Consider the following 17386-nt stretch of genomic DNA (forward strand, 5'->3'; position numbering starts at 1 on the left):
TATACATACACATACACATACACATACATACACATACACATATATACATATATACACATACATATACATATACATTTATATACATACATACATATATATATACACACACATACATACACATACACACACATATACATATATCTATATATATAAACAAAGCAAAGAGGTGAAAAAAGTAAAGAAAATATAAACACTATGTTCTTGTACAAAGTATATAAGTTTTTACTGTTTTTAAAACGTATGTGGTCTAGATAAACAATTTTACAACTGACCAATTTTTAAGTTCTGTTTCATTAATATTTGATTTTTCATAAATATTCCAAGCAAATTTTAAACTACTCTTTAAACCAATAAAGGATGGTCTTATTTTTCTCCTTTTACAGAGATATATGTATTTTTTAATTTCATAACTAAGTATATTATATTTAATTGAATTTTTTCAAGTGGTTCCCAACAAAAATGTCTGGCAACTTAATGGGAAAAAAACATTTATGGCTGATAAAAACTCTTTAACACAGTTTATTAAGGTTTGAATAATCTCACAATTCCAGAATATATGAATCAAGGTTTCCTCTTCAGACAAACAAAATGTACATAATCTATCATTAACAATATTCATTTTAAACAAAAGTGAGTTTGTAGCTAAAATCCTATGTATGATTCTTGTTTGAAACCATTGAATATATGTATCTCTTGTAATACTAAATACCAATCCATAGATCTTTTTCCAATTTACATCCTGGAAAGCAATATCCCATTTAGCCTGACATGTTGGAGTATCCTTATTTTTTATCAATTCATTATAAACTTTTTTACTTCCTTTGGTTTCAAGCAAAATATCCTTTACATAACATGACATTGATGGGTTTTGAGTTCTATCATTATTACTAAATGTAATTTTACATGTTTTAATGTAGTTCTTAACAACTCTAATTAAACCTTCAAACAATATGAAATTTATATTTGTCCCTGTACAATTCTCTAAGTATCTCTTTGTTACAAATGTGCCTGTATCATCAACAATATCTTTAATAAAACGTATTCCTCTATTATAAAGACTTTTGACAAAAATACCTTTATTACCAATCTTCAAATGATGGTTGTAAAACAAAGGTGTATCTAGTATACTCTCAACAGTATCAGTGGATAATTTATCAATGTAGCTATTAAATATGTATAGTACATCAATCCAAAAATTATTTTTTAATTTCTTTATTATACTTTCAGCAAACAATTTTCCTGTATTAAATACTTTACAGACATCAAACAATGAGTTCATTAACACATAACATTTTCCTTCACTATTCACAAATTTTCTAAGCCAAGAGAGTTTTAAGCTATTACAATATGCTACAACATCTATCATTTTTAGACCTCCATTACTGTACTCTTTTACTAAAACAGAGTTTTTTATCTTATGGGGTCCATCCCAAATGAAATCATAGAACATATTTATGATTTTATTGAACACATGTGTACAAGGGTTTGGCAATGACATAAAAAGATGTGTAAAAATGGGTAATAACAATGATTTTACAACAGTGATCTTTCCAATTGGAGTTAACTTCCTTCTTTTCCAATAACTGATACATATCTTCACCTTTTCTAGTTTGCTAATAAAATTTAATTCTATCATTTTGCTAAGATCTACATCAAAAATTAAACCTAATAATTTAAACTGTGTAGCTCCCCAGATCAATTTTTATTTTGTTTTAATTAACCTTGTGCTATATTTTAGGGAACCAATCCATATTAAATGTGTCTTATCAAAGTTAATTTTCAAGCCAGAATATAAAGAAAAATCATGTAATAATTTTAAGGTAGCATTCAATGATAAATCTGATCCATCAAGTAACAGAGATGTATCATCTGCAAATGGAGATATTTTGTATTCAACACCGTCCACTGAAATGCCCTTGATAGATTTACAATTTCTTATTTTTATTGATAAAATTTCAGCACACAAAATAAAAATATAAGGGCTGATCGGGTCTCCCTGTCTACACCCTCTCCCAATTTTAAAGAAATTTGACAGAAAACCATTCATTTGAACAGCAGTTTCAGTATTATTCAGAAACAAAGAAATCCACTGTATAAACATTGGTCCAAAATTAAAGAAAGAAAAAGTTTTTTTAATAAAACTTAAAGACAAAGTATCGAACGCTTTCTCAAAATCTATCATCATTAACAGACCAGGTATATTATTATCCTCAGTGAATTTCATCAAGTCATATAGTAGCCTAGTATTTTCACCAATGTGTCTTCCTTTTATAAAACCAGTTTGGTCTTTTGCAACTAAAAAATCTAATACAGTCTTTAATCTGTTTGCAATGGAACCAGATGCAATTTTATAAACTGTATTGAGCAAGGTAATAGGTCTAAGGTTTTTAAGAAACTTCCTTGGTTTATTATCTTTTGGGATACATGTAATGATACCTTGTTTTTGTGTAATAGACATTGATCCATTTTCTAAAGCAAAATTTACAGCTCTAACTACAAAATATCCAATACGAGACCAAAAAGCCTTAAAAAAAATTGCAGTGAATCCATCCGAACCCGGGCTTTTATCATTTTTCATATTTTTTAAGGAAGAAGAGGCTTCTTCAAAAGTTATAAGACCTTCTAAAGACTGTGCCTGATCAATTGACAGTTTAGGAACAGAACATTCATTCAAGTCATTTTCAATATTATAGTCACCTTCTGAAGTACTCTTAGAGTATAATTTTTCATAAAACAAGGATGTTTCTTTTAAAATATCATTTTGCTCATATACAAAACAGCCATCTTCCTTCTCAATAAAAGGAATGCATTTACTGATAGAATAATTCTTTTCAAGCAGACAAAAAAAACCTGTTGGCTTTTCACCATTATCAATAAATTCTGCTCTTGATCGGATAATATGTCCTCTTATTTTCTCTGTTCTTAATGTACTTAATTCATTCTGTAAAGCCTCTAATCTATCCTTATTTTCATCATTCAATTTTTTTCTATATTTCCAATTTTTGTTAAAATATCGTTTTCCTGAGTATTTTTACTTTTAACTTTATAACTTGAGTAGGAAATACTTTTACCCATAATTTCCATTAACAATGTTTCTAAAAAAAGCTGATCATTTATCACAAATTGAATTTCATTATTATTGATTTCGGACAATTTATCCAAGCAATATACAGGTAAACAGTACTGTTGTTTGATTTCTTCAATCTTTTGGTTAATACTATTTAAATATTCTATATCACTTAACAAAAAATTATTAAATTTCCAGAGGCCCTTCCCATGCTTAACTTCTTGTAGTTTTAAATCAAGACTAACTATAGAATGATCAGATCTGTAACTTATATGTATATCACAATTTCTAATATTTGGCAATAAAGCATCAGAAACAAGAAAAAAATCCAGTCTGGCCTGCTGTAGAGGGGTAGGTTGTCTCCATGTAAACTGACTAATATCTCCTTTCAATGCTCTAAAACAATCAGTAAGATGCCTATCCGAAATAATTGTTTGTAGTGTCTGACGTGCATGTTTATTATTATCATAAGTTTTATAATTTTTGTAATCTAACTGAACATCAAGTACTAGGTTAAAATCACCACAAACAATATAAGAATCATTTTCAAATTTGTCAATTAATTTGAAAATATCTGTATAAAAACTTGGCCTATCTGAATTTGGGCCATAAAGCGCACACAATGTAAACCTTTTTAATCCATAGGTCAAATCAAGCACTACATAATTTCCATGTGGATCACATTCAATCCTATGTACTTTACAGTCAATATTTTTTGTAAATAAAATAGAAACTCCTTTGGAGTTTGACGTACCAAAACTATGATAACAGGATTGACCATCCCACTGTGAGTAAATTTGTTTTTCCATATTCGGTATAAAATGACAGTCTTGTAAGCAATAAATATGTGCCTTTTGGGCTTTTAGAAAATTAAAAACATCATTTCTTTTATTGTTGTCTTTTAGACCTCGACAGTTGTAAGTAATAATTTTTAAATCAGTCATTACAAATATCGCCCACAGAAACTTTATTATTTATCATTTTCCTAACAGTGAATGACCACAGTTTAATGTTGCATACATCAGAGTAAAAGGTAAATACTGAGTATAGACAAAAATGCATGAACAACTTATACCTCAATATACAAGAACATAAAAATAAGTGCAAAGTGAAAATGAACATGTAAAAAAGAAAGAAAAAATGCAATTTTTCCAAAAACACAATCCCAAGTTTAATAAAATCTTATTACAATAATTGATAAGATAAAACTCTCTTATCAGCGAAATAACCTGAATAGATATTAAGTAAAGCTTAACAGCAAAGGTTTAGTAGTACCTGTATGACTACAATTATTGATCAATGAAGCATTTATATAACAGTGAATGACCTATTGATATAATCATATTGACAGATCAGTGAGCACATAATAATTGTAACTTGACATGACCAATGACCTCTGCCGATCTATTTTTATCACTAGTAAAAACCCATAATTATGTAGTATACAGTCCAATGAGTACATACTATATAACAGTGACTTATAGGTGGCGCTCTTGTGAAAATACAAACATAAGGAGCACATGGTTACTCTTTATGCACATGTAAACTTGTTTCAAATACTATGCAAATAAAATAAAAAAAATATATAAATATATGACTTTAACATGAATTGAAGTCAATTTAGTTTAAAAACAGGTTTCAAAGGAAAATGCAAATGCTAATTGCTTACTGGTTAAATTTTAAATCCATGCACATATTAGGTAATTTATCCAGTCACATTGAATGTAAATAGTTTATGATGTCACTGTTTTCCGTTCTCGGTGAGCTCTCATAACGGCATCAATATTGTCATACACATCAAACTTTATTCTTTCCTTCCTGCCAGTAAGTCCGTAAACTGCACCATTAAAATACCAGGCACTGTCAATGGCAGGATGGAGGGTTAGTCTGCTAATCAGACCCGTGTTCATCTTGGTCACGTCGTCAACGAGGCGATGACCCGCAGTCTTCATTTCCCGTCTCTTCCTCATCACCATGGCCTTGTCATTGTTGTTACGGAGCTTCATCAAAACAGGTTTGGCATGCCCACGTCCGCCCGGAATTCGGTGGATAGCAACAAACTGATGGCTCTCAAGTTTAATACCCTGGTCCCCGAGAATGTCAATCACCTTCGTTGACAATAATGCTTCCGTCTCATTACCATCTTCTTTAATGTCCATGATTTTGATATTATTTTTTCTTGAATACTGTTCGTTATAATTTGCTTTCTTACTGGCTTCCCGACTGATACGTCCGTTTTCATTTGCTTTGTCTTTTAGCCTGTCAATTTCTTGAGTGTAATAGCTCTTAGAGCTGTCCAGCTTTTCCTTAAGAGCATTATTGTCAAATTCCAAACTATTAATTTTGTCCTCCAGGCCCTTGGTTTTTATATTAACCAGTTTCTCAATGTCTGTATCAATCTTTGCCTTCATATCCTCTTCAATATCCTTCTTCATCCTCAAGATCCTATCTTCAGTCTTTTGTTCCAACTCTTTTAAAATGTTTGATATATTACTGGTGATTAAGTTTTCTACCTCATCTTTTTTAAGCATATGTTTGAGATCACCCCTAAGTTCTAATAGGTTTTCATTCACCACATCTAACTGTCTCTGTATTGCCCCATTGTCCATGCTATCATTGCTGACTTCAGAATTTGTCCGTTTGGCAGTTGGTTTTTCATCACCTTTTGCTGATATTTTGCCCGGGGGCTGATATTTTGAATTGGTCTTTTTGTCCCTTTGTTCTTTTGAACTCATGATTTATATATTTTAGGGTAAGTGTCAACAGTGTCAGAATTTAATCCAATAAATAGATAATATCCAATATTCAATATCCAGGTTAAATCCAGACAACAAAGAAAAATCTTTTCATTCCTATTTTCTTCAAAAGTATTTTAGTAATTCCAAAACTAAATCCATCATCCTGTTCGTCTTAAGTTAATGAACATCCTGATACTAAAATTTCATTTTTTCACCCCTAATTTGATTGTGAATTTGTCAAAAAAGCTAGAGATGATCTTTAGCACAACATTTCAGCTAAAATGCCCTCAAGCAGAAGCAGAACTTTCTAAAATGTTGATTTATATTATACGGTACCTTCTGACACAATGCAAACAATAACAAGATCAATAGTTTTCATGTAGATTGTTATGCGATGAATTGCGATCCGAACATATCCGAAGATGTTGAGTTCATCGATTGATAAACGCAATTGCCGAAAGGCAGTTCATTTAAGGAATGGAAGTTGAGGTGTAAATATTTAAGGAATGAATTGCGGGCTTGATGTCATTATCGGGGTATGAACGCAATTGGGCTGGTCTAAGTGTGTGGAGTCCGAAGGACTCCTCGCGTACTTTGACCAGCCCAATTGCGTTCATATCCCCGATAATGACATCAAGCCCGCAATTCGTTACTTATATTTACACGGGGAATAAATCAACCACTTGAAGTCACTTTTAGACGTAAAATTTAAACACGTTTGGCAACAATACGTTTAAAATGTAATAAATTAACACTTTCTTAATGTTGATTTATATTTTATTGGACCTGCTGACACAATACAAACAATAAAAGATCAATAGTTTTCATGTATATTGTAATTCGATGAATTGCGATCCGAACATATCCAAAGATGTTGCGTTCATCGATTGATAAACGCAATTGCCGAAAGACAGTTCATTTAAGGAATTAAAATTGAGGTGTAAATATTGATATTTTAGCATCGGATATTTTGCAAACATTAATCGTTACATTTTGGGTACCAGCATTTGCGGAACTTCATATATGTGTATGACAATGACATCCTTTTTGACGTCGTGTTACTTTGAAAATAACGTTATTGATACCAAAAGTATATATCTGTTAACGTACAGTTTAGTGCCGATATTACATTTATATTGAAGGCGGCGATTGTAACGACAACTGACGTAACAGTGAAAAATGTCATATACGGTTGCGGAGGATACAGTAATAGTGCATATCAAGTAATCGGCGTCCGTTGCGTAAGTTTAAGATACAGCACAGATTGTGGCGACGGCGCTTTTTGCGGAAGCTGTAGTAGCATCACCGATCGTGTAGACAGCGTTGAGTGGTGAGTCTAAAGTAGCAGTGCCAATCGTGGTGACGGCATTGTGTGTGGAGGCTGAAGTAGCAGTGCCGATCGTGGTGACCGAGTTGTGTGTGGAGGCTGAAGTAGCAGTAGCGATCAGGGTGACGGCGATGTTTGTGCAGGCTAAAGTAGCAGCGCCAATCGTGGTGACGGCGTTGTTCGTTGGTCTCGAAGTAGTAGCGCCAATCACGGTGACTGCGCTGTGTGTGTAGTCTAGAGTAGCAGTGCCGATCGTGGTGACGGCGTTGTGTGTGGAGGCTGAAGTAGCAGCGCCGATCTTAGTGACGGCGTTGTGTGTGCAAGCTGATGTAGCAGCGCCGATCGTGGTAACGGCGTTGAGTGCGATGGTTGAAGTAGCAGCGCCGATCGTGGTGACGGCGTTGTGTGTGGAGGCTGAGGTAGCAGTGCCGATCGTGGTTACGGCGTTGTGTGTGGAGGCTGAGTAAGCAGCGCCCATCTTGGTGACGGCGTTGTGTGTGCAGGCTGAAGTAGCAGCGCCGATCGTGGTGACGGCGTTTGGTGCAATGGCTGAAGTAGATGCGCCGATCGTGGTGACGTCGTTGTGTGTGGAGGTTAAGATAGCAGCGCCGATTGTTGTGACGGCGTTGTGTGTGGAGGCTGAGTAAGCAGCGCCCATCTTGGTGACGGCGTTGTGTGTGCAGGCTGAAGTAGCAGCGCCGATCGTGTTGACGGTGTTGAGTGCGATGGCTGAAGTAGATGCGCCGATCGTGGTGACGTCGTTGTGTGTGGAGGCTGAGGTAGCAACGCCGATCGTTGTGACGGCGTTGTGTGTGGAGGCTGAGTAAGCAGCACCCATCTTGGTGACGGCGTTGTGTGTGCAGGCTGAAGTAGCAGCGCAGTACGTGGTGACGGCGTTGTGTGTGCAGGCTGAAGTAGCAGCGCCGATCGTGGTGACGTCGTTGTGTGTGTAGGCTGAAGTAGCAGCGCCGATCGTGGTGACGGCGTTGTGTGTGCAGGCTGAAGTAGCAGCGCCGAACTTGGTGACGACGTTGTGTTTGGTGGCTAAAAATGGCAGCGCCGATCATTGCGACGGCGTTGGTTGCGGGGTCTGATTGAACAGCATTGATAGTGTTATTAGACGGAGTTTATGTCGGACTCCAAGGTGTCAATATTATATATATTTTGTAAGCTTGTTTCTTCTGCGCATTGACGGAACATTACGCACGCCGTAATATGTATATCGTTTTCTGACGTAGTAGCGACACTAACAGTGACAGAGTAATAATTACGCTTAAGGCGTTTAGGTGACATTGTTTTTTATCACTAACGTATCAAAAAGACGGTTCTTTTTACCGTAACAGCCAAGTTAATGTAACGCTTACATGTGTACCGCGTTAAAGACGCTAACGAAAATAGATTTTGTTAAATGCTGTATTTAGTGCTGTGACTAGAAAAATGGAGACCATCTTAACACTGTCCATTTTAGGTCAGCTCGTAAATAATTATGATACAATGAGCTCTATGCAGTCTCAAGAAATATATAAAAACAAAATGTTGAATGCATCAATTTTACAATAAACTCATTATTTTTATTACTTTTACAATATACACTAGCGGTTGAACGAGTTTAATAAAAAATATTACACTCATAAACCATGCATATTTATTCATATTTTGGAAAACTTAACTTTATTAAAATGACTTACGTAACAATATGTATATTTCAATAGTTCTATTACTTAGGTCTTTGTTAAGAAATTAACTAAGCGTATAAAATATAGCAATTATGCAACGTTGAGTTTAATTCGATAAGTATCAAATATATACAGTCGAAACTTGTTATGTCGACTTTTTTTGGGACCTACGTGAAAAAGACGAGATAACGAACATTCGACACACCGAATTACAAAAAAATATCACCAATCCCAACACATTTGAGTTCGATTTATGTTCGATGCCCGACTTCTGCTATTGAATGGTCTTGTTACATATTACCGTCGTGAAAACAGCAAACGTATTATTGAAAAATTGATTTATTTGTGTCAAATTTATTTAATTCAATTCAATTAATTGGTTTTAAAAAGTTTGCTTTCTTCATGCAGTGTGGAAAAATTTCTTCGTCACGTAACTTTCATTGTTGTCGAATTTTCCCATGATATCACCGGCGTCCTCGTGCGTTTCAATAAATGTATCTTGTGCAATAACGATGAACTGTATATGTTCAAGTTAACAATAAATGTTCTGTTTTGTTCTGTTCTGTTCAAATAAATGTCTCTTGAAAAAAAATAATCAAAAACATAAACAAACAACTCTAATTATTCACACTTATAAAATAACTTCCAATTATGACATTTTGTTATTTTGACACGCACGGTAATTAAGCGAAATGCCGCAAGTAATGAATATTTTCGCACCTACAGCTCGATCTATAGTTCGACATAACGAACAAGAGAACTGTGTGAAATTCGACCACAGGGACTGAAATAGAAGGTCGACATAGCGAAAAAATCGAGAAAGAAATATCGACACAAGCAGATTTATTTTATATAAAATAAGAAAGAATAAATTCGGGACCGGAGAAAAAAAGTCGACACAACGGAAAGTCGAGATATCCGACCTCGACATAACGAGTCTGGACTGTACTTAACATGGATGGACCGATGCCGTAAGAGAAGCAATTGTACTCTTTGTTTGTGAATGCTTGACGTTAAATTACCAGAAAATGATGCTAGTAGACAATGTTAAGACATAAGCAAAAACCTTTTCTTTTACTACGTATAGTATCTTTCTTGTATTTGTTCGTATGACATTTCCTGTGGTAACGCTCTGCAAAAACACGCATGTTTGATATGCGTTATGTGTGTTAATAATTATTGGTCCAATTTTAATGAACAAATCATGGCTTGGATAATTCTTAAAACATATCACATTTTGAATTTTAAAAGCGATCATTTCTTGTTTTCAATTGCTATTTCCACCAGTTCCCCCCCCCCCCCCAATAAAAAAATACTGCTCTTTTACTGTTGCAACGGAGATTTTGGTTTTGCAGACACCATCGTTACGCCGCTTTTGTCATCATATGGACGCCTTCTGCGAAAGATACTGATGTTGCAGAACAACCAACACCATGGCAACGTAATGACAGATACCTGCAAAGTAAATTTTGTAATGGCGAGCGACATGTATTTTAAGGAGATATTTGTGTATTACACTTATGTGTCATTATGTCAACGGGGACACCGACGTTGAATAACTATTTTACCTTGAAAGCCATGTACATTTGTATTCTGCACACACGATAGTTCTAACACTATTTTTTTATCAAACTCTACGCAGTGTTTTATCCCTTACAGTACAGGAATCACTGCCACCATGCAAATAACTGGACCATGGATAGATATCACGTGATACATAGATATAGATCGTAAATTATCTTTGATATTGAAAGTTTTTTTTTTTCTTTTTTCAACCTCCAACCACCTTTAACAATTGAAATGTTATTAAACTATACGATCTATTTTGCTTGTTATGGGAGATAACTGCGTAGTACTTTTATTATGCGAGCACATCGACGTTATCCGTCTTATAAATGACTGTGAAATGACACAATCGCAAATACACCATGTTGCGGATAAATAAAGAAACTGTGCTACTTTTCAGTAAAATTGCGGAAATTTAAGTACAAGCTTCTGTCGATGAATTTGTCGCAACAGCAAAAATAAATTCGACAGCACTTTCGTGGCTATAGACGTCACAGCAGACATCCGGTCGGCGGCGTATTATTCTGACAAACCGCGAAAACCTTATATTTTGCAGACAGTTCCAGTGGTGTTCCATATATTCATTGGCCCTGCTATGCGAAGAACAAGAAGATCACATGTCTCCATTCTAATGTGTACCCTTTTGTCTGAGGTGCAGATTGTGATTTGAAACTTCATCAATATTATCGGAAGCACCAATCAACTACATGTAGGTAACGTGTACATCACTCTTAGCTGTACGTGTTGTTCAATTACTAAAAATACCACACCCAAAGCAAACGCAGATATACACTTGAAAAATGATATAAAGGCAACCTAGTATCTAGCTAGGATCAATGATGTCATTTTCATGCTCAGTATGATATATCCGATTATGGTTAATAAAATGTTCGGATAAATGTCTTATTTGTGAGTGGAATACCTGATATAATAGTAATTCTACAACTTCTTTTTGTGTAATAATAATGTCGTATTGTACTTTAGTATAAAGTAAGTATGTACTGCTAGTATTTGGATTTGAATTTGATGTCCATTCGTTGTTGATCAAGCGCTTGTAACATCACTTTGATCAAAGAATTGTTTTAGAAAATTCACGAAGCATTTTCTTTTGCATTCAGCCTTGCTGGAAAATCTATTTTGGCAGTAGTTTCTTGCCGATCGATGGCTGCGAAATATGTATAATCAGGACAGCGATTTATAAGGCCACTGACGTAACAGTGAAAATAATGTCATATATGGATGCAGATGCTATAGTTCTAGCGTCAGTGATGGAAACGGCGTCGGTTGCGAAGACTAAAGCAATATCACAGGTCATGACGCAGCGTTGCTTGCAAAGGCTCAAGTAACAATACAAATCAATGCAACTGATATAATATCACAAATATAGAAGACGGCATCGGTTGCTAAGGCTGAAGTAACATCAAAGATATAGAAGACGGCGTCGGTTGCTAAGGCTGAAGTTACATCACAGATACAGGAAACGGTGCCTGTTGCTAAGGCTAAACAGATCAAGGAGAAAGCGTTGGTTGCGATGGCTGGTGTAACATCACCGATCAAGGAGACGGCGTTGGTTGTGAAGGCTGTCGTAACATCCTTGTTTAATCATTTCAACGACGATTTTCGTTTAGCTGGTACAGTCGTTACGCCGCCTATGTCATCATATTGACAGCGCATGTAAATGACACTGACGTTTCAGAAATTATTTTACCATGGCAACGGGACACTAGCCTGCAATGTATATTGTGTTATGGCGACGTAGATATGGGCGAATACAACAGTGTATCATAGTGACGACTGGTACACTGACGTTACATAACTATTATTATCATAAAGACCAAGTATATTGTATACACGGAAGTTAAAACAATGACCTACTGACACTAATATTTATAATACAATGATATTTTATAAGGTCACCATGTCAACTGGCTTATATCTCACCGTCTCTTTTGCAGACACTGACATTACAGACTTGAGATAAAGATACAATCGCGAAATACCTCATGGATAAATAAAGCATCAGTGATATTTTTTCAGAGGAATTTTGCGTAACAAAATGAAGGCAATGGTAACGACGTTTTTGGACACCTGCGTTAGGGTTAATGTTAGGGAAACTGACGTTACATCGTTGATAATTTCGACGCATTTTCGTGGCAATCGATGCAAGAGCGCTTAAGCCATCCTGTCGGTGGCGTATTCTTCGGAGAAACCGCGATAACGTTACATTTTGTGAAAATTTCGATTGATACTGAAGATTTCATAAAGATCAATTTATTACCTTTACATCCATACCAAAAATGTATGTATTTAAGTCTAATGATTGCAAAATTGCAGACATACCAACTTATTGAAACTAGTGACAAAATTGCACGAAAGAGAAGGGCATTTGCCTCTAATCAAACGGGTATATGAGGACGTGTTGACATACTTAAGCTTCAATCATAAAAGTAAATGATGGTCAAAGGAATACAAATATTGGTTTGACAGGTTTAAAGAGAGGTCAGGAAGTGAGGACATTAAAGACGCAGATGATATTGCCAACAACGCTGATGATACGATTTAGTTCTATACAGAGCTACTGGTTTACAAACGATATGTGGAGCGATGTTCAAAATACGATTTTCATGCATCGATGGTTACACAAATGGGAAATCTAAGCCACTCTCTAAGCTCGTGTTTTCGCTGGCACGATTTCGTGTTTGTACTAGTTCCCCTGAATCCGTACGTGAAGCTAGCCATACAAGTAAATATTGCAGTTGTACTTCCCAGTTGTTTTTGAAGTGTACCGTCAGTGTCACCAGCAAACTTGTGAGTGCAAACATTCCAATAACGTTGTATTCCTATTTTATAAAAATGAACATGAAAACTCATTACATTAGTCTTATCAAACTTGAATTACATTATTTACGCTTATTCCATAAGCTCTGACTTTCAATCTTGTACAGCTAACATATATATGGATAAGTTATCTCTCAAATTTAAGTTACGCGTACAAGGTTACCTATTCTTTCGTAAAATATACCACCCCGAATTTATTTTAACTTTTTCGAACAAATGTGTCATATTTCCTATAACGTTACTTATTTACCCAACAGTTTTTCATCCAAGTAAGATAACCCAACATAAAGGTATACATATAATACAAAACAAACATAGTAAGAGACGTCCATACAATTAAACGGTAGCATCTCTGTTTGAATTTCGAATTTCAGTAGGTTTTTTTGTACAAAGTCATTTAACACCAATTTATTCTGTGATGACATTTACTCTAGCAACTTCCATCAATCTAGGTTTCTTGTATAATAATTACGCATATAACGTAAATGAACCATTACAAATAAAATCAAATGATTTATCGATATCCAAAGGATTGAGTAAGCTTGTATTAAACATTTTTCATGTATCATATTTAAACATGAGTCCAAATGAAATTAATAAAATAAATGATTTGAAAATGAAAGCGTATCTGATAAGAGTCAATACGAAGAGATTTTTTTTTTAGCAACCAATGTCAGGCCTAGCTAATATCAGGGTTATGGCCAACACAACTTGCTATAAGGCTATATATAGGTTGGGAAATGGGGACTGATCTTGGTAACATTTCATTGAAAGTTGATAATGATTTAAAACCTTAAGGGGGAGAAATGACAAAATACACCAAGAGTAGGGTAACATAAGTCTCGGTTAATTGAGACTGTTGCCATGACGCGGAACATCCCAGAAAGATGTATGCCCCACTTGTTGAAGAAAGGGTATATTGCTTTGCGCATGTCGGTCGGTCGGTTGGTCGGTCCGTCGGTAGACCAATGCTTGTCCGAGTGATAACTCAACAATTTCCTAGACCTATGCTCATCAAACTTGACTTGAAGGTTGGATCTCACCAGTAGATGACTCCTATTGATTTTAAGGGTAATCAGGTCAAAGGTCAAGTTCACAGTGACCTTTAATACTAAAAGGTTGTCCGATTGATGTTTTGTACAGTTTGCTTAGTTTTATCTTGTAAATATGCCACACACATAACCGATAAGACTTAAATCCTTTAAAGCATTTTTTAACTAAATACATTTCAAAATCACGTCATAAGAAGTGTTTTAGGGTAACACAATATATAAGAAACCCTTGTTACATAGGATGCGTATCATAATCATAACTAAATGCTTAAATGAATCGACAATAAATGTTGCTAAATATTAGCTTATTGTTAAACCGAAAAAGCTTAAGAACATTTTTGTTTTACATGTAATACCGTTATGTCAGATGGTTCTTTCTATATTTTGATTTTGATTTCTAATACATATTGTTACTGTTATAATGTTCGTTCCTTGTTGATCACATTTTGTAACAATGCATTCTCAAAACTAAAAGCTTGAACATCGTAATAAGATATTCTTTCGAAATTGTTTGTGTTAACTATTTGATGCAGTGTTCCAAAACTGATTTTTGTGCGTCAATTTTTACACAATTAAAAATCTTAGCAATTCAAAGTATGCAGAAAAAGTAGCAGACATCGGTATACGATTTGTGTCGACTTTTCAAAAGTTTTCGCGAGTTTGCCTGATACGATTCCGTGTTCGAAAGACTTCTTCTTAACCGTATTTGAAGCTTCCCGTGCAGTTGTGCTGTGAATCGGATGTGAGTCCTCCTCAGTAACACGAAGAAACACATTCTTCTCCACGTCATTGCATCAATTGCAATATTTTTGTTTTCATGCAACGTTTAATTTCATAGAAATGCTTTTTGATAGAGTGAGTACAGTAAGATTCACAAATTATGCCTATATCTAATAATAAGGGTGAAGGAAGGTAACTGTTCTTGTCCTTAGCCTTATTTTATTGAAAGTTAACAATCGTTTAAAACCTTATGAGAAGGCTGTAGGCGCGACAAGTTGTTGTTTATATTATTTTCATAGATACTAGTATTGCAATACTTATGTGAAAACTACAGAAACAAGCTCAGTAGCAAAAAATTAAAAACATACGCCCGGTTTATGTTTACCAAAAACAGTTTTAAGTGGCCCCAAACTATAACCGAGAAGTGCCTGTCATTTCCTAAGAAAGGTAATGTAAATTGACGAGTTATTACTACAATTAGATAGTTTCATTACCGTAACTGATTAACCTATATGTAATATGATATATTAACATTGTTTCATCTTTCAAGTTGATTGTTTGTGTAAAGTTTATAACATGAAACCCGATATTGGCTTCGGACGTTTTGACTATTTGTAGACGCGGGTGTAAGGTTAGGTCTTTTAGTCAACACATTTTCATTTTCTGCGTAATTATCTATAATGATATATTCCACTCGGTTACTCAGCAACATTTATTTTGGATTCTTCGGCTTGCTTTCAAATTCATGTTAAGGGCCTGCCACAGTGCAAAAATGGGTTGGGAAGATCAAAAATTAAAACTTTTCAAAAGTTCATATTTTATTTAGTTTTGAGGAACGATCTTTTTGAGGAGTAAAACATACATTCTTGGTGACATGTTTTGGGATAGCAAGGAGTTGACCAAATTTTACAAAAGAAGATTTTATCAGATTTTGGATAAAAAAGCATTCACCCTTTTTCGGAAAAGTCTGTCGACATTATAACTTTATTTTTGTGTCCAAATACCTCAAACATCTAATCAACAATGTCTTGAGCGTTCTTGATCATATATTTAAAAAAAATCTTGTCCCCTTAAATAATGAAAAAAGTTGATGAAAATCATTTTCTGACTACAAGAATGTAAATATCTCTTAAAATGTAGTAAGTAAAATGCTGCAATCACGACAACTCCTCATTACAGCTTCACATGTTGCAATGGATATATGAATTATGCTTGTTAAACCTCAAAACTGTTTTTTAACAATTTAATTCTGGATCTTCAAACGATGTTTGTTCTGTGGAGGTCCCTTAACTTTGCAATTTAAATCGTTTTTAAAAGAAGGGTTTGTTCATTTTGCACTTTAAATAGCATATGTCCCATTTTGTGACTAATACGCGATAGTTATTTTAACATGTCATGTAAAAAGTAGATCTGACAATACCTGATTTCGATTTGCGGTACTCAAGTCTGTAAATAATCTGATTATCTTTGAACACTTTTTATCAGTATATTTCATTGTAGGTACATATTTAATACTTAAGTACAATGTTGATAACACTATATTTGAAATAATGCACATGCTCTTAATATTCAGTGCTTCAACCGTAAAGGAAGAATTAATGCTACGATGAAAAATCGCGTAATGTGTTTTTAAACTAAAGACATATTCGTTGAAATCGTTTGTCACGTTTTAATTAAAAGATAAAAAAAGTCGGAAAAAGAGGAAACTATGTCCATATCAACGTCAACGTCGGATATCCCCGATACACTACTGCGCAATCATGAATGAGGCGTACCGGAAAATGTACCGTGGTTGTCGACGATGTATAAACCTGAGCACGATGATTAATCTACCATCGTAGTCAAATTTATTTCATGTCTAAATGTGGGGTTTATTTGCCCGCCGTTTGTTTGTCATGTCAAAATGCGGAATTTTTTTACAATAAGGTTTAGAAAAACTAAAACGTAGGAAGATTCATAGTTATTCTATCGAACCTTGTGTTGACTTGCCTTGGTTATTTGTTTTTAAGAAGGACTGAAATGATTTAACACCATGTTTTTGTCGATGATTTAAACGATTGGCTATCAGACTTGAGACTAAATATCGAGGTGTACGTCCCAAAATACAATGCTAATCTTTCAAAATAAAACCGTCGCTATCCTTTCAGCAATCCGTTTTAAACACATGATTTATCTCTTATCTTGCATTGCAGTTGTTGAACAAACATGCACATTATTGGTTTTAAGGTAATTTGATAGTTTTGATAGATTTGTTCGGATGACACATGTACTCACAATTAGGTTAGCCGAAAAGACTACATTTTATAATGCGAATCGCGAATAATAGTGGTATTTAATACAGAAGTCTCAGCATAATATTTAATGTACGTTCATGCGCAGACCATTGGTATTTATTTACTAAT

At 34.6% G+C, this 17386-nt stretch overlaps 1 protein-coding gene across 1 annotated transcript; it reads right to left on the minus strand.

Moving 5' to 3' along the window:
* Positions 1 to 7052: 7052 nt before the first annotated feature.
* Positions 7053 to 7970, minus strand: LOC128213453 (spore coat protein SP65-like). The gene has a single exon (XM_052919155.1). The coding sequence runs from the start codon at positions 7968 to 7970 to the stop codon at positions 7053 to 7055; it is 918 nt and encodes a 305-aa protein (XP_052775115.1).
* Positions 7971 to 17386: the final 9416 nt, after the last annotated feature.

The sequence above is a fragment of the Mya arenaria genome, chromosome 2, assembly GCF_026914265.1.
Source record: "Mya arenaria isolate MELC-2E11 chromosome 2, ASM2691426v1".
Classification (NCBI taxonomy): domain Eukaryota; kingdom Metazoa; phylum Mollusca; class Bivalvia; order Myida; family Myidae; genus Mya; species Mya arenaria.

Coding starts and splice junctions, on each gene's coding strand:
- LOC128213453 (XM_052919155.1), bottom strand. CDS start 7,970: ATGGGTGCTGCTTACTCAGCCTCCACACACAACGCCGTCACAACGATC.